At 51.1% G+C, this 22,780-nt stretch overlaps 7 protein-coding genes across 7 annotated transcripts; 4 read left to right on the forward strand and 3 right to left on the reverse strand.

Annotated features, from left to right (window-relative positions):
* Window positions 1-144: 144 nt before the first annotated feature.
* On the reverse strand, window positions 145-1,722 carry AFUA_6G08830 (thiamine pyrophosphate-dependent dehydrogenase E1 component subunit alpha; the record flags this gene model as incomplete). Its single annotated transcript, XM_745679.1, has 5 exons — window positions 145-912; window positions 978-1,187; window positions 1,244-1,305; window positions 1,356-1,543; window positions 1,610-1,722. 5 exons carry the CDS (start codon window positions 1,720-1,722, stop codon window positions 145-147), a joined length of 1,341 nt encoding a protein of 446 aa, XP_750772.1.
* Window positions 1,723-1,970: 248 nt separating this feature from the next.
* On the forward strand, window positions 1,971-5,943 carry AFUA_6G08840 (uncharacterized protein; the record flags this gene model as incomplete). The annotated part of the gene is made up of 5 exons (XM_077805035.1): window positions 1,971-3,083; window positions 3,140-3,146; window positions 3,206-3,286; window positions 3,364-3,582; window positions 3,647-5,943. Exons 2-5 carry the CDS (start codon window positions 3,140-3,142, stop codon window positions 5,941-5,943), a joined length of 2,604 nt encoding a protein of 867 aa, XP_077661168.1. The 5' UTR covers window positions 1,971-3,083.
* A 496-nt stretch (window positions 5,944-6,439) lies between these two features.
* Window positions 6,440-7,466, forward strand: AFUA_6G08850 (class I SAM-dependent methyltransferase; the record flags this gene model as incomplete). The annotated part of the gene is made up of 2 exons (XM_745681.1): window positions 6,440-6,623; window positions 6,709-7,466. 2 exons carry the CDS (start codon window positions 6,440-6,442, stop codon window positions 7,464-7,466), a joined length of 942 nt encoding a protein of 313 aa, XP_750774.1.
* A 199-nt stretch (window positions 7,467-7,665) lies between these two features.
* Window positions 7,666-9,650, forward strand: AFUA_6G08860 (SIS domain-containing protein). The gene is made up of 2 exons (XM_745682.2): window positions 7,666-8,575; window positions 8,648-9,650. Exons 1-2 carry the CDS (start codon window positions 8,147-8,149, stop codon window positions 9,548-9,550), a joined length of 1,332 nt encoding a protein of 443 aa, XP_750775.2. The 5' UTR covers window positions 7,666-8,146; the 3' UTR covers window positions 9,551-9,650.
* A 70-nt stretch (window positions 9,651-9,720) lies between these two features.
* AFUA_6G08870 (nicotinamide/nicotinic acid mononucleotide adenylyltransferase) lies at window positions 9,721-13,678 on the reverse strand. The gene is made up of 3 exons (XM_745683.2): window positions 11,123-13,678; window positions 10,779-11,052; window positions 9,721-10,722 (listed from the first exon to the last, which is right to left on the reverse strand). The coding sequence occupies exons 1-3, from the start codon at window positions 11,428-11,430 to the stop codon at window positions 10,438-10,440; spliced, it is 867 nt and encodes a 288-aa protein (XP_750776.1). The 5' UTR covers window positions 11,431-13,678; the 3' UTR covers window positions 9,721-10,437.
* Window positions 13,679-14,103: 425 nt separating this feature from the next.
* Window positions 14,104-21,027, forward strand: AFUA_6G08880 (HECT-type E3 ubiquitin transferase UFD4). The gene is made up of 9 exons (XM_745684.3): window positions 14,104-14,126; window positions 14,184-14,377; window positions 14,629-14,901; window positions 14,970-15,067; window positions 15,130-15,767; window positions 15,838-17,464; window positions 17,529-19,988; window positions 20,047-20,196; window positions 20,264-21,027. Exons 2-9 carry the CDS (start codon window positions 14,289-14,291, stop codon window positions 20,458-20,460), a joined length of 5,532 nt encoding a protein of 1,843 aa, XP_750777.3. The 5' UTR covers window positions 14,104-14,126; window positions 14,184-14,288; the 3' UTR covers window positions 20,461-21,027.
* Window positions 21,028-21,050: 23 nt separating this feature from the next.
* AFUA_6G08890 (PaaI family thioesterase) lies at window positions 21,051-22,255 on the reverse strand (the record flags this gene model as incomplete). The annotated part of the gene is made up of 2 exons (XM_745685.2): window positions 22,073-22,255; window positions 21,051-21,927 (listed from the first exon to the last, which is right to left on the reverse strand). The coding sequence occupies exon 2, from the start codon at window positions 21,885-21,887 to the stop codon at window positions 21,051-21,053; it is 837 nt and encodes a 278-aa protein (XP_750778.1). The 5' UTR covers window positions 21,888-21,927; window positions 22,073-22,255.
* Between the last annotated feature and the right edge of the window lie 525 nt (window positions 22,256-22,780).

Here is a 22,780-nt window from a genome sequence, read left to right on the forward strand (position 1 = left end):
AGGACCAGTTTGAGGACGCATTCTCTGTTAGGATCTTCAGAATTTGTACTAAGGCACTTGTATCATGTTCATCAGTCATATTACCCAATGCGGGTATCTCAGATCTATATGTGAAGGGAACAATATGCCACCAGTCCAAAGTTTCTACAACCCTTTAATGCCATCTTCGTATTGACGGAGATCGTACTCCTCGGGATACGTCTCGAGAATGCGCTTGAGCTCCTTCATCTGTTCCTGCGCTTCCTCCGTCAACTCATCATACACATCCTCGAATGCCGCCCGAATGGGAGGCTTCTTCTCACGCTCCGCGTCCCCAAATTCTTTCAGCACGGCCTTGCGCAGCTGATCGCGCGTCTCCTGCTCCATATCCTCATTCCACAGGCCCTCATTCTCCAACCACTTCCGCAAGCGAATGATCGGGTTGTCCCGGCGTTTCCAGTCCTCGACCTCTACCCGCGCCCGGTACGCGAAACTATCATCGCTGGTACTGTGGTGCGAGACACGGTAGCTCATCGCTTCGATGAGGACTGGCCGGCCGCCGTCCGTGAGCGCAATGCGGCGCGCTTCCCGCATCGCCTCGTACACGGCAAAGATGTCATTGCCGTCAACGCGGATCGTGTCGATGCCGTAGCCCACGCCGCGGCTGGCGATACCGTCGCCGCGGTACTGCTCGAGCGTCGGGGTGGAGATGGCGTAGCCGTTGTTGCGGCAGATGAAGACGACGGGGCAGGACCGCGTGGCGGCGATGTTCAGGCCGGCGTGGAAGTCGCCTTCGCTGGCGGCGCCCTCGCCGAAGTAGCAGGCTACGATGCGGGGCGGGGTATCGGGGTTTTGGAGGGCTTGGAGCTTCAGGGCGTAGGCGGCGCCGGAGGCTTGGGGAATCTGGGTTGCGAGTGGGGAGGAGATGGTGTGCTTGCATGTTGTGTCAGATATGATCCCAGGTTGACCACCAGTTCGAGGGGCGGGCGGGTACTTACTGTGCGGGGGTAGTTGGAGCCGTAGTGAACCGGCATGTTACGGCCTCTCCCGTTGTCGTTGCGGTTGGCGAAGAGTTGGCTCATGAAGTCCCTGAGGGTGAAGCCGCGTTGTTGAAAGACGCCTGCTTCGCGGTATTGGGCGAAGACCACGTCATCGGGGGTCAGGGCAGCTGCGGAGCCGACGCTGATGCCCTCTTCTCCTGCAGAAACCTGCACCTCGTTAGAATTGTTGGCGAATTGTTGGCTTTGCGGCTGAGTGCTCGTACCATATAGAAACTGAGACGCCCTTGCCTCTGGGCCTCGAACATGATCACGTCCATCACGCTCACTACTTTTCATCAGTGATTGTCCAACCAGTACATGAGCATAGGGTCTCACCAGTGAGCATGTTCTTGTACCAGGTCAATATCTCCTCGTTTGACACATCAAGCGATTTCCGGTCTTTCTCCAACATCACTCCGTCAGAGTTCATCACTCGGTAGGTAGGGATACTCGACGTCTCGGCAGGGTTAATAAAGGACATCTCCGTGGTGAATTTGCTGTTGACGGCACCAGGGAAGCGGACCCTATTGCCATATTTCCGTTAGACATCTTCGTCTCTATCCCACTGAATGTGAGAGTGTGCCAAATACCTATCCGATCCTGGCCGCTGAGAGATGGAGCTGCCCCATCGCTTGACGGAAGGGAGGAGAGTCCGCTGGCTGCGCGCCGGCCGCGGTAAGCGGGCCATAAATTTTAACGACATGACTGAAATTTTTGCAATCTAGCAGAATCTCATTGATTGAGATCGAGGGAAGAATCACAGTACCCTTTTTAGGTGCAGGGGCCGACAGGTGTTGATTTCTTATGATTCTGGGGGAAATGCGGAGGACTCGGTTGGCGTCGGGCCCAACGTCATGTTATCCCCGCTCTTAGCCGTGGCTTTGGCGATCGTACAGCAATTATCAACAACAATGAGTAGTAAAAGATGAGTGGGAATACTTTATCCATGTAGGCAATGAGACCAGTTCTTAAGGAATTCTTCTATGTATATCTTCAGGCATTTTCAATGTTCTGGTTTGATCTCAACCGGCATCCGTTGCCTTGACAAAGTGGAACCGGGGGAACGCTTACACATGGCTAGGCTCCAGGAGCAAGGTTTTGGGGGTAGAATCACCTGTGTATAGTAGGCAGAGAAGAGGAGATCTATCGCTATCGGTATGTTGTGTTGATTACAGGGACTTATGAGCATCCTGGATGCTGCCAGATCCGTTTATGTATATAGAGTCGTTGACGCGTCCACTAAGCCATCCTGCACTATAATCCTTCCATACATAGGCGCAAGACAATCGGTGACAGCAATCCCTCGACTCAGTCCATCCTCTTCGACCAGAGCCGTCATTGCACTTAAAGATTAGTCTCAGAGGCTTCGGAGTACTTTCGAGTATGCTAACGGTCTATCCATACGATGTCCGTCTCGCAGTCTCCTAGTTAAACTCCTTGCCTCCTTCATCCCACAGCGCCGATCTTCTCTCTTCCCCGCTTGCTGAGATCCTCCAAGCTTGGTCCATCTATCGGTTACATCGCAGACCAGGGTTGTATCATTGCATCAAATACTGTTGCATCGATGGTTGATCAGACTGTTAAATCAAGCATCATTTCTGGATCGTCCAATCCAGCCTCACTACCTGATTCAACACGGCCCTAGCACCGTCTTCCCCTTCTGGTATTGATCAACCTTTCGTGACTTGCAAGAGGCTAAGAGCAGGAAGTTCCCAGTGGCTGAATGCTTGTTTACTACACTTGACATCGGATTAAACCCCGAGAGAGGATCTGCGCTGCGTCCTATAAGAGCTGCCCTTAGTCGAGCCCAAGATTAGAAGCTCTTTCATGAAGTCGCTTCATTTTTCAACGGCTGAGCACCTGACCACTGCTTAGTCGCCATGCATGTGAAAGCCGAGACAGTCTTAGCACTGCTTACACCCGCTCCACCTTCGGTTGTCGGCCAGCATGTTGTGGACTTGAGTGGAGATGGCTGGACTCTCAGCAGCACAGCCTTAAATAGGACCGTGCCAGGCCATCTTCCTTCTCAAGTGCACCTGGACCTGTTTGAGGCAGGTGTTATTGGTATGCGGACTCCGGCTACTACTATCATTGAATGCATGACCTAACGATATGTGTAGATGACCCGTGCGTGGTTGACTTGTGCTAGATGGCAAGCAGAATGCTGATCTAGTACAACTTCACAGATATCATGGCCTCAATGATTTTAACCTTCGTTGGATTGCGGATGCCAATTGGACGTATACCAGCAACCCGATTAAAGGCCTGTGAGTACCCACAGCGAAAACTCTACAAAAAAACTCATCGGGTCATTTTGACTGCTGATGCTTTGACAGCCTTGAAGATTTCGAGTCCACATGGCTTGTCTTTGATGGACTGGACACTTTCGCAACAATCACCTTCTGTGACCAGCATGTTGGTTCTACTGATAACCAATTCCGTCAACACCATTTCGACGTATCTCAGATCCTGAAAGAATGTAAACAAGATCCGGTGCTGAGGATCAATTTCGGGAGCGCCCCAAATATTGCAAATACGATTGCAAAGAGCCCCGATGCGGAAGGTCAGGGGACCCGGCACCACTCCTGTCATCCCGAACTGGTGCATTGAAACTCATGCTTTTACAGAATGGCCTCCCGGTGTACAAATCACCAACGAGTACCCAAACCGTTGGTATATTCGCAAAGAGCAATCAGACTTCGGATGGGACTGGGGCCCTGCCTTTGCGCCAGTTGGACCATGGAAGCCCTCATACATTGTTCAAAACGGCCATGCTGAACTCTACGTTCTCAACACTGACATAGACATCTACCGACAAGGCCAGATCAATTATCTGCCTCCTGACCAGAGCCAACCTTGGATTGTCAATGCGAGTATCGACTTCTTAGGTCCTGTGCCATGTAAACCTTCTATGTCGATCGAGATCAAAGACGCTGCGACGGGATCAGTCCTCTCTTCAGGACTCCTCCAAAACGTTACGGTCTCAGGAAAATCGATTACAGGGACCACGACCATTGATGGCGATGCTCCAAAGCTATGGTGGCCCAGTGGCATGGGCAAACAGAACTTGTACAACGTGACCATCACTGTGCAGAATGATATGAAAAAGAGCCTGGCCAAGGTCACCAAAAGAACTGGATTCCGTACCATCTTCCTTAACCAAAGGAATATCACTGATGACCAGCTGGCCCAGGGAATTGCACCTGGCGCCAATTGGCACTTTGAGATCAATGGATACGAGTTCTATACCAAAGGGTCGAACATTATACCTCCGGACGCCTTCTGGCCGCGGGTGACGCAAGCTAGAATGGCACGATTGTTTGACGCAGTAACGGCGGGAAACCAGAACATGCTTCGCGTTTGGGCCTCTGGTGCATATCTCCATGACTTTATTTATGACCTCGCCGATGAAAAGGGTATCTTACTCTGGAGCGAGTTTCAGTTCAGCGACGCACTTTACCCCGTTAATGATGCATTTTTGGAAAATGTCGCAGCCGAGGTGGTCTACAATGTCCGTCGAGTAAACCACCACCCATCCCTAGCTCTGTGGGCCGGCGGTAATGAGATCGAGAGCTTGATGCTTCCAATGGCCAGGAGAGCGGATCCCACGGGATATTCCAAGTACATTGGGGAGTACGAAAAGTTATACATCAGCCTGATCTTGCCCCTCGTGTACGAGAACACACGGTCGATCACATACAGCCCCAGCAGCACAACTGAAGGGTACTTGTATGTCAATCTCTCTGCGCCTGTGCCGATGGCAGAAAGGTACTCGAATACTACCCCGGGCTCATACTATGGCGACACGGACTATTACAACTACGACACGAGCGTCTCCTTCGACTATAATCACTATCCCGTCGGCCGGTTTGCGAATGAATTCGGTTTCCACAGTATGCCTAGTTTGCAGACCTGGCAGCAAGCTGTTGACCCCGAAGACCTTCAATTCAACAGCAGCGTGGTGGTGCTCCGCAATCATCACTACACTGCAGGAGGCTTGTTCACTGACAACTTCAAGAATTCGTCCAAAGGAATGGGTGAAATGACGATGGGCGTGGAAGCATACTATCCAATACCCAGCAAATCCGACTCTGTTGCCAACTTCAGCGCCTGGTGCCACGCAACGCAACTCTTCCAAGCCGATCTGTACAAGTCCCAGATTCAGTTCTACCGCCGAGGCAGCGGAATGCCAGAGCGTCAGCTAGGGTCGCTGTACTGGCAGTTAGAGGACATCTGGCAAGCCCCGACTTGGGCGGGAATCGAGTACGATGGCCGGTGGAAGGTTCTTCACTATGTGGCCAGAGACATCTACCAACCTATAATTGTGTCGCCCTTTTGGAACTACACTACCGGTCGCTTGGAAGTGTATGTGACATCCGACTTGTGGGAGCCCGCGCAGGGCACGGTGAACCTGACCTGGGTTGATCTCTCAGGCAAGTCTATTGCTAACAATGCCGGCACCCCCGAAACTGTCAGCTTCACTGTTGGTGCCCTCAACACGACCAACATTTACACTACCAATATCTCTGAGCTTTCGCTGCCTGATTTGAAAGACTCCATTCTCATCCTTTCTCTTTCTGGGGAGGGACGTCTTCCGAACGCCAGTAGTAAAAAGGCATTTGTCCACCAGAACCATTTCACGCCGGTCTTTCCCAAAGACCTCTCCTTGAAGGATCCAAAGCTCGAAGTCTCGTACAGCCCGGAAAGTAGGAAATTTACGGTCCAGGCTACCGGAGGGGTTTCCCTTTACACTTGGCTCGACTACCCGGCAGGTGCAGTAGGATACTTTGAGGCGAATGCGTTTGTACTGCTTCCGGGGGTTCCAAAGGAGGTTTCCTTTGTAGCCCAGGAAGGGAATGTCACAGATGACTGGCTGCAGAGGGTGACAGTGCAGAGTCTCTGGGATCAGAAGGTGAGGGACTAGCAGCTTCTAGCAGCTTACAGAGTATAGTTAGACTTAGCCTCGTGCACCCCACCCGACCGACTGATTTTCAGATCCGCTCAGTACATAACTCAGATAGCCGTAGCAGTTCATAGTCAGTTCGAAAAGGCTGGTTGTAGCAGCTGTATTGGCACCTTTCTTCCGGCGGCGTCCGTTCATCCCAATTTGGTGAGCTGCTTTTGACAGGAAACCCTTGTGATTTGAGCGACCTATCTCCTATGACTAGAGCCCAATGTCGAAGTCGTTATACTAGCCCAGAGTTTCCCGGTAGTTCTACCTTACCAGCTCTATTTTTGTAATGGAGAGAGATGATGGCTGATAAGAGCGGCGTGAGAAGCCGGTCGGCAGAAAAAAGTGGTCCGACATTGTTCGGAGCTCTACTGCTCTGGCCGGGTGATACCGTCCACATCTTTTGCGGCTTCAGAATTTCACTTCAACCTCACGTCTGGGGTCCAATTCGCCGCAAAAGCATCACATCATGTCCTCTCGATCATTATGGAAGAGTCTGCACTACAGTGCAAAGCGAAGGGTGACAATCCCCCAGAGCCAGTACCGGTGCTTCTCCTGTTCACTGCGAGTACAAGATAGCAAGTCGAATCACGAGGACCAGATGACCCATTTCGGCTTCAAGAATGTCCCTGAATCCCAAAAAGAGTCTATGGGTACGTCACGCATTGCGTTTGCTTTCTCTGTGTTTTGCGGAAAAGAGCCCCAAGGCAGGAGAAGCATGCTAACAAGGCGCCTCAGTACGGACGGTATTCAGCTCCGTTGCGGCTTCCTACGACACCATGAACGATTTCATGTCCCTTGGAATCCATCGTCTGTGGAAAGACCACTTTGTACGATCTCTGAACCCGGGCTCCGCGCTACCATCTCGCGACAACGACACCACCGGCAAAGGCTGGAATATCCTCGATATCGCTGGCGGGACCGGCGACATCGCATTCCGCATGCTTGACCACGCGACCAACATCAACAACGACCATCAGACGCGGGTGACTATCGCCGACATCAACCCCGACATGCTGGCGGAGGGCAAGAAGCGCAGCATCAGCACGCCCTACTACAATACTCCCCGGCTGTCCTTCATGGAAGCCAACGCGCAACACATGCCGAATATCCCGGACAACTCGGTGGACCTGTATACAGTTGTCTTCGGCATCCGCAATTTCACGGATAAGCAGGCTGCGCTGGAGGAGGCGTTCCGAGTACTGAAGCCTGGCGGTGTCTTTGCTTGCATGGAGTTTAGCAAGGTGGACAACAGTCTGTTCAATGCTATCTACAAACAGTGGAGCTTCAGCGCTATCCCGCTGATCGGTCAGATTGTCGCCGGTGATCGGGATAGCTACCAGTATCTTGTCGAGAGTATCGAGAAGTTCCCTAGCCAGGAAGAGTTCCGGGCGATGATTCAGAAGGCTGGGTTTATGATTCCCGGCCGAGGATACGAGAATCTCACTGGCGGGATTGCAGCGATTCACAAGGGTATCAAGCCCTTGACGAAGTGAACCGTGCCTGTATTATAGTCTTTGCGATATAGAAGGTTAATTCTAGGGGAATGTATTATCTACTCCGGCACAACTCTTATCTGTGGTTATCTGTGGATGTACTCTGTATGATCTACACAGTATTTCACAACAGAGTTATCAAGGTACCCTTTGGCCACGGAAATCGACTCCTCAGCGACTCTTACAAATCAGGATTGATCGACGGAGCAGTCATAGTCATATATGGCGATGGCGGTGGAGGCGATTGCGCCTTAGTCTCGTCTTGCTGTTCCGCTTCCGAAGATAATTCGTTCTCCGCCAATCCCGCGCTGCTACAACGGAAAACACGGGCAGTCTGAGGGATGGCTTAGATGACTAGCATTGTTATTATTATTATATCATTATTATTATTATTGATTCAAAGTCATCAATGTTGCTCGTTTCGTTCCTTCGGCCACATTCATCTCCGAGATGACCAGATCCTGATATCGCAACCCCTTGCGGCCAAGGCCTCTTCCTCCACTTTCCTCCCCTCCCCCGCTTGTTACTAGAGAATTTTCGCCCCCTCGGCTACTTATTTGTTCTCTCTTGCAATCCCCTCGTCGTTTGGGAATGGCGATCTAGGGGGTATCTATTTTTTTTTTGTCTGAATAGATCCTCGCCCGTCAGTCTTCTCCTTCGATAATGGACCATTGAACAGCATGGGGCACCCCGAGCTGCGACAGCCCCGAATGCCATTATCGCCTTCCACGATGTCCACCACCTCCGTCCTCGATGGCTTCTCCCTCCTGCCCATGACTCCTCCAGATCTGGTGGATGGAGTGCCCTCCATGCACCAGGATACCGCTGCGGTAACAACAGCCATTCATGTCATATCCACAGAGCGTGCGGCCCTCGCCAACCTGGAGCAGATCTACCAGACCGACCGGCTAGCGCAGGAGAACCTTGCGCGGGCCGTAAGTCGGATCGTCCGCACCGTCCGAAATGGCGGGAAACTGGTCGTCTGCGGCGTGGGCAAGAGTGGCAAGATCGGACAGAAACTGGAGGCGACGATGAACAGCATGGGTATCTACAGCGCATTTTTGCATCCGACGGAAGCATTGCATGGCGATTTGGGGATGATTCGGCCGGTACGGATATTCGCGGCTTTCTTGCAGAGCTTAGTTGGGGAAAGTGGTATAGTCTACTAACATCCCTTGCAGCATGATACCCTCTTGGTGATTTCGTTTTCCGGCCGCACGCCGGAGCTTCTGCTTCTGCTGCCGCATATTCCCTCGACTACACCCGTCATTGCCATCACGTCGCATATGCATCCGGATACCTGTCCGATTCTGTCCTTTCATTCATCCGACATGGGTATCCTCCTCCCTGCTCCGATCCACGAGGATGAGGAGTCCTCGCTCGGTGTCCGCGCTCCGACTTCGTCGACAACAGTAGCGCTGGCGTTGGGAGACGCATTGGCGATCGCCACAGCCCGACGACTACATAACACACCCGGTAGAGGTCCCGCCGAGGTCTTCAAGGGATTTCATCCCGGCGGCGCCATCGGAGCTGCCTCCGCCGCGGCCGTCCTGACACCCTCCAGCATGTCGACGACGTCTATCTCATCAGACTACATTCAAAGTGGATCGACCGCTTCCTCGGAGATCGTCTCATTTCCGAGGCCAGGCAGCCGTCAGCAGCCCCTTATCACAGACCTACTCGTACCCCTAGACCAGATCCCCACCGTCTCCGCAGCAGCAGACGAGGTCCGTCTTCTCGATGTCTTGCTCACAGCAATCCAGCACCCCAACGCCAAGTCGTGGGTCGCTCTCTCACCATCGGAGCTAATCCCACCAAGCCATATCCGCTCCCTCTCCCAGAGTAGTAATATTGACATGAGCGCGTCCGCCCTGGCTGCCCTGGGTCTCCCCTTCTCCGTAACCCGGAGTGACTGGCTCCGTGTCTCGAGCGCCAGCACCCTCGAGGAAGTCCGCCGCCGCGTTGCGAAAGCTAATTCTGCATGTGGTTCCCGCGTGGAGGTAGTTGCCGTCATGCACGACGCGAACCGCGAGGAGTGCATTGGCGTTGTAGAGGCGGGGGAAGTCTGGGGTGACTGTGGTTGAAATGTTTCTCATTCCACTTACCCTCCTAGAATGGGGACTTTGTATGCGTGCATATAGACGATCTTAATGACTGAAATGCCAGCTGATGTATTTGCTTGCTAACGCCTATGCAATATTGAATTATTTGGTAGAATGGTCCTTTTTTCTTTATTTGTTTATTTATTTTTTTTCTCTTCAAACATATCACCGCATCTTATGCTCGATTTTGCTGAATCCTAATTCAGGACCCCGCATGCAAGCCATGCATGCGCCACTATGTCTTGCACCTTGGGTGACTTGTGATTGGTATTTTCATCAATGGACGCATGGAGGCCAAGGACTTTTTGCATCAAAACCGACAGCTGTGGAAATAGATTTTGGTAATGAGTTTGCGCTTTGATTAATTCTACATTCGTCTATGAGCATTCAAACGGGGTATAAGACAAGCAACTAAAATCTATATCATGCCCTTTGCGTAGAGTAAAGCGGGGAAACCCGCGTCTCGGAACAACTGGTCGAGCGAGTGTCGTTTGTGAGTCATCGGCCATCAATGGATCGGGTGGAGACCTGCACACTGCCGGATCTGCCATCGATGCTCGTGAACAAAGCTCATGCATTCTAGATTGGTACCGGGGTTCCCGAGTGGTTGGCTTCTGGAAACTCATGACGCCTAGTCCATGCGCCGCAGACGGAGGACTACAATGCAAGCGACCATTGCAATAGAGGTGACGGATACCAAAACACAGATGCGGAGGAACCCCCTGTACCGGCGTCCAAAGTAACTAGGTCAAGTCACCAAGTAAAGCCGTCCCTTTGCTTCACGTGGTCGCTGGCATAATAGTGTAGATCAAGGTCTGGAGGGTCGATAAAAGTACAAAGGCGGCAACAACTTGTGGCAACCTAGGAGTTCAGCCTGACTTCCCTGGCTGTGAAGGTTCCTTGCCTTTATCGGCTGACGAGGAGGCGGTCGTCGTGCTGTCATCTTCGTATAGATGGTGCTGTTCAATGTAGTGGATGACTGGAACGGGAATGAGATAGCGCACGCTCATCTCGCGTCGCAAGAAAAGCCGGATCTTGGTGCTGCTGACATCGTTTTGGATGAGTTGTTGGATCACGTAGATGTTGTCCTTCCATGGTTGCAACGCAGCTAAAGCCTCGTCGATATCGGTGCCGCTGCGTTCCACGATGAAAGACTAAAAGACTGTGAGCTGAAACAATCCGAGTAAATGTCCATCACGTTTGAACATACGCCGTATTTCCCCAAAATATGGTCCAGATCCTTCTCACTCCATACTCCGGGAGTTGACATGGTGTGGATCAGATCTGCGCCTGCAAGCAAGGCCACCCGGACGGGCTTCCGGGTACCATTTCCAGCATCAATACCCTCTCGTACAACATTGATCTCATAGTCAAAATGATCAAGCACAACGGCAGTTGGCTGATACTCTTTCTGCATCGGCTCCCATGTATCGACCATCAGCCAATTCGATGTCTGATCAACCGCAAGTTGGCACATAGCAACCCTGATGAGTCATAAGACACATTGCGTCAGCAGTCTGAACGAGCGGATAGAATAGCCGCGAGATTTCATACCTATGTTCCGCACTGGCTAGACCAGCCTTCCGATACGCGTCTGAAACGGGTGAGAGATATCCACCGATGAGCTCAAAGTCCGTGCTGAATTTAACGTAATCGGCCGCCATTTCAAACATGCGAAGATGCAGGTAGGTGATGGGGGAGAAGGAACCGCAAGCCACGAGGAGCAGAGGGGTCTTCTCCGGGTCGTCCATCTTGCGCTTCAAACGATGTTCAGGAAAGGTGTAGTTCTCCATAGGGGCCGGTGGAAGAGGAGGCGGCACCTGGTGGACATCGTCGCTCTGTCCTCCGACCATGTCTGTCATGATTGCAATCCGAGAAATCAATATGCGGTGGTCAATGACCGCGCGGGAGGAGAGTAGGCTATAAGTTGCGGAGGAGGCAAATCGATGGGAGTAAATCGGAAGAGGATGGTTTTGAGTTGCGCACTAGAGAATGCAGCGAGGATGGATGAATGCGGGCGGACTGGATGCTTTAGTCAGGCCGCGTGGGGGAGGCGGGGAAGAAGAAATTTTATTGAACAGGAAGAGGAGAAGAGACTGATAGCCACACAGGATGGAAGAATGTTATTTATCTCCTCCTAAAACCCCTCTCTTTAGTGTGGTTTCTCTTTGATGAACTGTAATAGTTCCAGTATGAAGGAGATTGATTGTTGATGGGGTAGGCAAAACTTTGCAGAGAAAGCAAGGATTAAGACAGATGAGAGAAAGAGGGGAAGAAAAGACAAAGATGGCGATCGGTGTGAATCGGAGAATCACCTCATTGATCTTAGAGCAGTTGGCTGGCGGAAAAGGGCACAGAGAAACCATCCAGTCACTCCCTTTTCCTCTGTAATCGCATCCGCATACAAAGTTTAGGAATATGGGGGAATGTCAGTGCAACTGTCCTTCTTTTAATTCCTCTCGATTTGATAATCATGATCCGCCTCTTTTTAGGCAGCACGGCCTTCTCTCTGATAAGCATCCTACGTCACCGTCTCTAGGCACACACAGATCGATGCCTACAATTTACTCTGTTTCAGCGCTGGCTCTTTCGACCTGAACTATTCTCGTAATGATGATTACCTCGGCAAATCTATCATCCCTTTTTATTTGAACTGTAGGTGCAAGTGGAATTAAAGGAATCTGAGTTCCCTGCGCTCGAATATTCAGCTTCTCTCCTAGCAATCACAAAGAGTCTAATGCAGCACCATCAGACGCTGTTCAGATTTCAAGAAGATGACTTCGAATTGGTTTCCACTTCGAGTGAACAGCATACCCGCGATTTACAGTCCTGCTAAGAATGCTCAATCTGGTTACCAACTGGTTACAAAGCCCTCGTAAGGTAATCGTGATCATTTGGTGATGCCTCCGACCGAGGTACGATACGGAGTCAGCGATAAGCCATCGCACCGATAACGGAGTGGCCTTCCAAGGCTTCAACGTCGATTACATATGGACTCACACCATAAGCTACGCGAATTAATAGTGACGTTGTCATTGGGGGCTAACCTTGCACCATATCGAGGCTCCAGCAAGGATAAGGGGCATTATCTGGGTTACCTACGGCTTTCAAGCACCTTTTATTCCCCTCGTCAACAAGGTGCTCTACATGCCACCATCAGCCATCGACGACATGCAAACTACTCTCAGTTTCAAAAGTGTTCCCTCATAGGAACAGATCGCGACTACTATCAGCCGTTACCCCCTAGCAAAGTGACCAATTCCGGCACCTCTGAGGTCACGTCAGAGGAAAGAAGCCCTGAACGCAGCCCCTCACCAACATCCATGGGTTCGGCATTTTGTTTGCTCCTTACCAACATCTCCACAGAAAGCATGGCATAAGGATAATTGCCTTTCTGGCATGGACTAACCTGGGTTATCACGATTTAACTGTTCGCCAACCAAGCAAACCTTGTGCCCAGCCTTCCTGCGAATCTCCGAAAACAACTATTCCAACTGCCTCACAGCAGTGCAAGTTATTACTGATAATCTGAGAAGATAAGCAGTGAGGAAAGGGCTCAATCTTCCTCACTCCACTTCAGGTCGGGCTCGCGTACGCCTGACGCTCTGGCTGCGTGGAAGGCCTGGTTGCAGCTTTCGTGCTTATCCTACTGTAGCAGACTCTTACTGACAGTTGATGGGAATGATCCACTCTGACAGCACAATATTGGACCTGTCGACGTATCTGAACCTGGAGGGACGAAACCCTCCCCCCCAAAAGGCATGTGGCAGGTATCCTCGCAGGTAACTCAGCCGTTGGTTGGAAGGTACACGATTGACTCTATTTTACTGGTGATTAGGATGCGTCGCCTAGGAGAACCATTTCCTCGGTGTTAATTTTACAGCTACTTTGGTTTCTGACAGCACTATTGCCATCTAAGAAGCCCATAATTTCAGTTGTAGTGATAGGCTTGTCTCTCATTGTCCATTCCAAGCTAGCAGTACGAGTCACTGCAGTGGTATGAGAACCTCAACGAAGTTGTCCAAATCTGGGTATCATTTTATTCCCTGTACATTTCGATTCATAGGTATATTCAGAAGGTCAGGCCATACAAAATCCCCTGAAAATCACAATGAGATGGTAGTCTCGTGACAGACCCTTAGTATCGAATAGAGTTCATTGCTAGTCGGATGATTTCTTGTATGGAATTGCTGGTAGGGGTAAGTCTCTAAATACAAATACATTACCCTAAAATAATCACGGCGTACAACGTGCTCAGATTAAAATCCTGAGAATGCCCCTTTTCACCTAGATAGGCTCTCTCTGTCTGTGTGTGCAATCCCAGTTGCGCTTCTGCTGTCTGGCGCTCCCCGGACTTGCTTCCTCAGGCCAGCGTCACCAACCGCAACCACGTCAACTCCCATCCTCAACTCATCATCCAGCATCACCTTCTCCTTACACCTACAACTGTTTCCATCTTCCCCAATCCCTTCAGATTCTAGGTTCTTGTTCCCTCGAGAGTTTCTGGACCTATCTTTTGAAACACACCCGCATTCGATTTTCTGGGTCTTGCTTCTTGGTCAGCCTTTGGTTGCCTCTTAGTACATCCATCCCACCGCACCAACAATCGGAACAGTCTCGCCTTTCCCACCTTGCTTTGGCATTCCTTTCGAATGGCGTATTAAACGGCGTCGACTGACAAGCGAGCCCTCCACGATAAGCTCTCGTTGTCATTCAACTTATGGCCAGACAAAGGCCCCGCCTACACCACCAGGACCCTGAGGACTCATCCGCTGGAGCTCCCGCAATTGCCACCTCTTCTTCCCTGAGGTACATATCATAGCCTACCTTTTCCCCCTCTCATCAACTGTTTGCTCGCCGCTACCTTCGCATGATACCCGTTGCTCCCACTCATCTCTGCTCCGTCTTCTAAGTCAGGACTTGGCGACAAAGCCTCGGACGCCCGATGGACGAGCTCTGCTTTCCACCCCGTTGAACCCACTTTTATCACCCATATCCTCTCTTCCATCTCTGCCCGAACACCCACTTCCAGAAAAAGCTCAGTTTCTCATGTCCCCCAGAATCACTCGCTCAGCTGCGAGACTTGCTGCAGACTCCCCCTCGTCCGCTGGCTCCGGCCCCTCCTCGATTCCAGCCGCTGGTTCGGCCCCAACTCGAAAACGCAAGGCCCACGCACGCCGTGATCCCCCCCTGGACGTTCCCGAAGAGACGAATCCCCAATCTCCAACCCGGAGGACCAAAAGACAGAGGCTCGCATCTCCTCCTCATCCAGCTAGCACTGTCTCCACCAGCCGACGTGGTACTCGAAATCGGCCAGCAATGTCGCAACAAGGGTACGTCATGGGTGTTCCGCGAGTTGTTATCGGTAGCGACATCAAGCTAATATTTTGTCTGGCCTTAGTCCGTCAGCAAGCTCCCCGGAGGAAACCACGAAGAAGCAGTCCTCACCTCCGCCATCGAGGCGAAAGTCCAGCAGACATCGAGGAAAAGTATCACAAGGTAAGGCATTTCATAGATAATTAGAGTACTGAACGCCTGAAAGCTTATGCATCTCGGAGCAGATCGTCCCTCAGCCACGCAATCCCCTCTTCCACGCCGACAGAAGAAGCGCTCGTCGAGAACGAATTCGGATGTGATGATGAAAGAGGCAGAGGAAGAGCTGGACAGTCATGAGCGCACTGCAAGCCGGGAATCTTCGCCGTCGAATGATAGTAATGATGGGACAACTCCCTCCGGTATAGACGATGATGATGATGCAGATCTGTTTCATAACAGCCTCTTCGGTTCGCGAAGTCCGCTAGGGCTCCAGAGCACCCTTCGCGCACTCAGTGGCATGATGTCGGGCATGTCCTCTCGACTGCGAGAGATCCTATGCAATCTCAGAATGAAAGAAGACCCTTCGATTCAGTTGATCGCATTGCAAGAGCTGTCTGACCTTCTACTCGTATCAAATGAGGACAACCTTTCTGGCCAATTTTCTCCAGATCCCTACGTCAAGGAGTTGGTCACTTTGATGCAACCTGACCAGGTCGGCGAAGAGAACCCCGAAATCATGCTGTTAGCCTGCCGCTGTTTGGCCAACCTGATGGAAGCTTTACGAGGCTCAGTCGCCAATGTAGTTTACGGGGGAGCAGTCCCCATCTTATGCCAGAAATTGCTGGACATCCAGTTTATTGATTTGGCTGAGCAAGCCCTTAGCGTGAGTATTCCCCCCCCCCCCCCAATACTTGTGGACCGTTATCATTGGGTATATGTTGATTTTTATATAGACTTTGGCCAAAATCTCGATTGACTTCCCCGCTTCTATCGTACGAGAGGGCGGCCTGACAGCATGCTTAACTTATCTAGATTTCTTTCCCACAAGTACGCAACGTACGGCGGTGACAACTGCAGCCAATTGTTGCCGAAACCTCCCTCATGATGCGTTTCCGGTTGTCCGAGATGTTATGCCCACGCTGCTAAATGTTCTCTCGAGCAGCGACCAGAAAGTCGTGGAGCAGGGATGTCTTTGTGTGTCACGAATTGTTGAAAGTTTCAAGTACAAGCCAGAGAAGTTGGAGGAACTGATTGAACCCGAAATGCTGAGGGCTGTGCTCCGTCTGTTGTTGCCGGGAACGACAAATCTTATTGGACCTCATATTCATACCCAGTTCCTTCGCGTCCTGGCGATCACATCTAAAGCGAGTCCTCGGCTGTCCGTGGAGCTCCTCAAAATGCACGTGGTTGACACCATCTATCAAATTTTAACCGGTGTTTCGCCGCCTGAGAACATTGAAGCCACGGGGGTTAGGATGGATAGCGTTTTGGTCATGCAAGCTCTTATTCACCGTCCAAGAGAACAGGTCTTCGAAACTCTCAATGTCATTTGCGAATTACTTCCTGAGGTTCCTTCGGGACGACATGGCTATTCAGCAGATCGCGTGCTGACTTCCTCCATCGAAGATAGTGCAACCTTCGACGACAAGCACATTCAAGGACAGGAATCCGCAGAGAAAAGACGTTCCCTGTTGATGGAATGCAAGGCTGAGCTTAAACGTTTTGCCATGATCTTACTGCCCACTCTCACAGACGCTTATTCTAGTACAGTCAATCTTGGAGTTCGGCAAAAGGTCCTCATCGCCCAGCTGAAAATGTTGCACAACCTGGATGCTGCATTGATAGAGGAAGCCCTACACTCGGTTCCATATGCGTCATACCTGGCTGCTATTCTTTCACAAAAAGACCATCCGTCATTGGTCTCATTGGCTCTGCGATGCGCAGAACTCCTCTTCAAGCGCCTCGAGCACGTGTATCGGTACCAGTTCCATCGGGAAGGCGTCATCTCTGAGATCTTCAAGCTGGCTGAAGCTCCTCTTTCCACTGATAAACACTCGAGGGACTCCCGTGATACGCCCGCCACTGTTCCTATGGATCTCTCAAGCGATTCACCCCGTGAGCCGAAATCGGTTGCATCAGAAGATGATGGTTATGATGTCAGCGGTCGCCATCAAGCCGACGACGAAGACAATGACCAAGATGATGATCGGGATGAGGAGAACGATGACATTTCTGACTCGGAAAGCTCGTCCTCCTTCTCCGGTCACTACAATACGACAAGGATGGAAGATGCTACCCAAGATCTTGTCATTCGCGATGCGCGCGCATTTGTCGAGCTCTATGAAGCCAGTGAAGGAAAAGCCATGCGAGAGCGTGCTCAACAGATTCTAGATGAATTGCAAGGCCTCGCAGCAGATATAAGAAATTGCTATCTTGGCGACGGGGACGGCGAGGGACTCCCGCTTTTTAAGAAGTTAGCCTCATACTTTGACGGAGATGCGCTTGAAAGTATCACCAGTGCTGAGTTGCTCAATTCCGGAATCACCAAGGTGCTCTTGGATGTGTTTGGTGATCTACAATGTAAGCTTCTTCTTAACATTTCCTGCGGCTATTGACATGGTGACTGATGTTTTTCATGGAATAGCTTCCTCCATGCGCGACGCCCGTGCCGCGTTCCTACAAGCCTTTATGGGTTCAACGATCTCAGAGAAAGCCCAAAGCCAAAGTACCGCCACAACCCCATTCAGCGTTTTGATCCAGAAGCTACAAGATTTGCTTAGTCGAACTGAGCATTTCGAAGTTATCACCGTCAGCCACAATTCACTGGAAAATACGCGTATCAACGCCACCCACATGCTAGGTAAACAACTCAGACTCAAATTAGTGGCCGATGAAGATTCGGATATTCCTCGCCCCTACAGAAACATTATGGTCTCGATTCACGCTATCGCAACGTTCAAATCCTTGGATGATTTTCTCCATCCCAGGATAAGCCTTTCGGATCGCCCCAAGGCCTCACGCAGCCGTGATACGATTCTTTCGCAGATCGCGAGTGCGGCACGACTCCGTGAACAGCTCGCTGGTGGGGGCGACTTTTCTAGCAGTGACCTGCCAAACCAAACGAGACCGTCAGGGAGTAATAACCTGATGTCTCGTCGCGATGGATCGAAATCACGCGACAAAAAGTCCCCTGTTGGACACCGTGATCTTGCATCAAAATCCAGGCAAGGCGGGCGGCAGTCGAGTGCTCCGGAAGACGAATCAGAGCACGACGATGAGCCATTAGAATGTGCCGATGAGAGGCATTTGAGCGCGGATGAAGAAGAAGAGGACGAGGACGGTGATGAGGAGCTCAATGCCATTGTCGACGATTTGGAAGATGACCTATCAGACGACAACCATCATGACCCCACTGCCGTGAACATGGAAGTGGCTTCTACAGGCAAGGTAACAGCTCGGAAGGAGGACGGAACTCGGGTGGCGACGCCGTCTCAGTCGACTCCCGCATCCAAGTCGTCTTCGTCCGCCGCAAATACGGGCGCCAATACGACAGGAAACAACTCGCTGGCCACTGCTGGTCGGCCCTTCGCTTCCTACGCAGCCGCTATGACCTCTATCCCTCAAGATTGGCACATCGAGTTTAGCGTAGACGACAAGCCTGTCTCAAGTGACACCACAATCTACCGTGCTGTCCACCACAATCGTGAACACGCGGATGCAGGGTCAAGGAATGTGTGGTCTGCCATTCACACCGTCAAATTCAGACGGGTTCCAGGACCGCCGCCCCCGGAGCCTTCTACCGTTGCGCCCCACCTCGAAGAAGAATTATCCGGCAACGGTGCTGAGATGCCATCCTCTCTGAGCAAAGATTCTATCACAGCGCCGATTCTACGGCTCCTTCGGTCTCTGCACGAGATGAATGTCACTCTAGATGACATACTTGCTGATACCAAGGAGCTTGTAGCACTAAAACCGGAGCCGCTGGCGCAATTTATCAACACCAAGCTCACTGCCAAGCTGAACCGTCAGCTGGAGGAGCCACTCATCGTGGCTAGCAGCTGCCTGCCTAGCTGGAGCGAAGATCTAGCACGGCTTTTCCCCTTTCTATTCCCGTTTGAAACCCGGCATCTATTTCTCCAGTCGACTGCTTTTGGCTACGCCCGAGCTATGATGAGATGGCAAAATTCCCAGAATGCGGATGACAGCCGGAGCGACCACCGACGTGATGACAGACCATTCCTGGGACGTCTCCAGCGACAAAAGGTACGGATCTCCAGAAGTCGCATCCTGGAGTCGGCCATGAAGGTCATGGAGCTCTATGGTTCTTCCCCTAGCGTTCTCGAGGTGGAATACTTCGAGGAAGTCGGAACGGGATTGGGCCCGACTCTTGAGTTTTATTCCACGGTCTCGAAGGAATTTTCCAAGAAGAAGCTCAAGATCTGGAGAGAAAACGACTGCCACAACGACGAAGAATTTGCCTTTGGCAAGCGTGGCTTGTTCCCAGCCCCCATGAGTGAGGAACAGGCCAACTCGGAGTCTGGAAAGAAACAACTGAGCTTGTTCAAAACGCTTGGAAAGTTCGTTGCTCGCTCGATGCTAGACTCTAGAATCATCGATATCTCTTTCAACCCGGCCTTCTTCCGTATTGCCGACAGCTCTTCCTCGGTGGCTCCGTCTCTGGGAACGGTTAAAGCCGTCGACCAAGACCTTGCAAACTCCCTTATGCTGCTGAAGCGCTTCGCGAACGCGAAGAGGGCAATCGATCGCGATCGGACTCTCTCGGCCGCAGCGAAGTCGCAAGCTTTGCAGAATGTCGAAATTGACGGCGTCAGAGTAGAGGACCTAAGTCTTGACTTCACTCTGCCTGGTTATCCTTCAATTGAACTAATCGATAACGGTTCTAACGTCCCTGTGACGATTGAAAATGTCGATACGTACGTTGACCGAGTGGTCGACATGACACTGGGTAGCGGCGTGCAACGTCAAGTGGAAGCGTTCCGGACTGGGTTCTCGCAGGTCTTCCCGTACTCTGCGCTTCGGACTTTCACCCCCAACGAGCTCGTCATGCTTTTCGGAAGAGCTGAAGAAGATTGGACTATTGAGAGTCAGTTACCTTCCATATTTGATAACCGAGAAGCTGTTCACTAACATCATGGCTTTAGCTCTCATGGACTCAATCAAAGCCGATCATGGATTTAATATGGACAGCAAGAGCGTTCGAAACTTACTGCAGACAATGAGCGAGTTAGATACCCAGCAACGGCGCGATTTCCTCCAATTTGTCACCGGCAGCCCGAAACTTCCTATTGGAGGTAAACATCACCTTCTCTCTTTGTTTTGAGCTGAAAATTAATGACTAACTTTCGATTCTTCTTCTAGGTTTCAAGAGTCTCACCCCTACCTTCACCGTTGTCTGTCGTCCCAGTGAACCTCCTTACACTCCCGATGACTACCTTCCCAGCGTCATGACGTGTGTGAACTACCTCAAATTGCCAGACTACAGCAGCCTGGAGGTTCTTCGAGAGCGGCTGTCCGTTGCTATTCGAGAGGGTCAGGGTGCCTTCCACCTGTCCTAAATTCGGTCACTGTCGATCATCCTCCTTTAGCCTCATAAAATCCGTTCGCCTCCGTGGCTCCTCCCGTGACACAGGGACATCACACACTTAGCGTCATCTACAATCGAAAATGAAGGAAAAACTTATGAAGCAACTGGCGGATCATAAAAAGAAAAAGGAAGAAAGAAGAAAGAACAGCGTTTTCGGTCTGCATATTGGTACGGTATCTAGTAACAGCATCATACCCCTTGGCGATGTATTCTCGTGACGACCAACGGGAATAATTATTTCTATTACTTCGCCTCTGTCGTCTTTGAGATTATCAAGTTTGCACTGGTTGTTTCTGCTTGTTAATATTCCTGTTTGGTAAGGAGTCCAAAGGGTTCTCGGTTTCAGAAATATCAGCTAGATAGAAATGAAATTATCTGGTCCTGTGTTGATTACTGCGGTCATTAAATTCCGTTATGCTAATGCCAAGTCTATCTACTCTATCCTGATCTATAACTTTATTATACGGAGCCTTCTATCATTGACGGTGGGAAAACAGGGGTGCGTGTAGGCTTTTTCAACCAGCGATGTGCCGTTCAGCCTCTGTACAAGGGGACCATGGACTAATTGGCTGAATCAGTATGGCAATCATCCTGCGGAAACTTATGGTTGCAACATACCTCTGCGAATTTCGGTTCTACGAACAAAGCCTTTCCCTCGGCAACCATAACAGGCTCACTCGTGTCACCCACGGGCGGCAGCGAGGTTAACGTCCCCTCGACCCACGCCTTCCGGCCTTCGACCTTGACCGTCTCGGCCCGAAGCACATAGAGTCGGTCCGGCAGCGCGGGTTTCCGGAAATCCACATTCAGGTTGGCCGTCATGCCCAGCCCACTGCGAAACGAAGTCGAAACGCAGCGCGCAAACGCCTCGTCGAACATCACCGTCAGCAGACCGCCGTGCACAAACCCGGGATGACCGCAGAGCTGCACCCCGATATGGAACACCGACACCATGCGGCTGGTCGTCGTTCCGGTGGCGGTGTGCGGCTTCTTCGCCATCCAGACATAGGGCGGGACGGAGATCTTGCCTGGGCCAGAGTTGGGTCCTGCGACAAAGTGATTCGGGCGAAGGCTGGGGTTCATTGCGAGATGAGGACGGGATTCGGTGTAGGCGGGATCGCGACGGAGGGCTTGGACGATGGGTGTTTGGGAGATTAAGTCGTCGATGGGATTGGTCTGAGGGCGGGGACGTTGTGCCGCTGACGCTGTCTGATTGAGGAGAATTGAGGAGCCATCATCAACGGTGGAAGACGTGTGACTCGAGTGGTGATCTTGAGCAACGGCTGATGCTCCCTGGATGCATCGTTGAGAGGAGCGGCATGTAGATACGGGAGCGACAAGTCTGGTCGCTGGGTTGACCCTGCTCAGGCAGCGGAAGGGCCTTGCTAACCACGACATGGCGGTCTTAAGTCAATTGAATTTCCTCGGTGATATGAACCTGGGTGAGTCGCAAGTAGGATGACAAGTCAGCAACTAGCTCGCGTACTTCGTCGCCGCTTTCTTCAACGGCTTCACCTCGGCCATCCGCAATAGGAGCAGGGATCATATCAACAAATGCAAGACAGATAAAGACTCAGACTCACCACGAATCAGAAAATAGGATTCTAGTACAGTCTGGAGTCCTTTGCTCCAGTTTTAAACACCAGCAAAATGCAACGCGCAGGATCACAAAAGGAAACACAACAGAAAACTAGCTGCAAGACTCGGGGTTCTGGCCGAAAAGATGTGCCGTCATCGGGATCAAATTTGCAGCTCTTCACGGCAGGGATTGGCGGTTGATCCCGAAAGTGGGTAAACTAACGGTTAGATCGAAAGAACGAGAACGCCATTCTGGTACATTGGAAGATCACTTAGATAAGAAGATCGGCATGCCGAGAGTCTGGTTCTTGGTATCGGTTTGCCGAGACAGTAATGGCGAGAATATATGCTCCGTACGTCTTGTGTATAAACTAGGAACATGAAGGTTTGGTGAGACATTATGATGATGGGCTCCGATCAATTTTTGTAACGGACTGCAGACTGATACTGTACGTTGTTTATGAGAAAGTGAGCTCGGAGTCATACTAATTAGTTGTACTTGTAGGGCATTCTTGAAGTATGGACTGAAAACTAAAGAATATATGATAGAGTCATGCATGACCGATATAGACTCATATATGGTTCATATATCATATATATTTTACATGCTGTAAGTTATAGGCGAAATATATATGGTTGCGTCAACTCGGAATGCGGGCAAATCCCTGAACCGGTTGTAGGGATTCGCGTTAGCATCAAGAGGAGTCCTGTCA

Source organism: Aspergillus fumigatus, chromosome 6 (assembly GCF_000002655.1).
Source record: "Aspergillus fumigatus Af293 chromosome 6, whole genome shotgun sequence".
Lineage (NCBI taxonomy): Eukaryota > Fungi > Ascomycota > Eurotiomycetes > Eurotiales > Aspergillaceae > Aspergillus > Aspergillus fumigatus.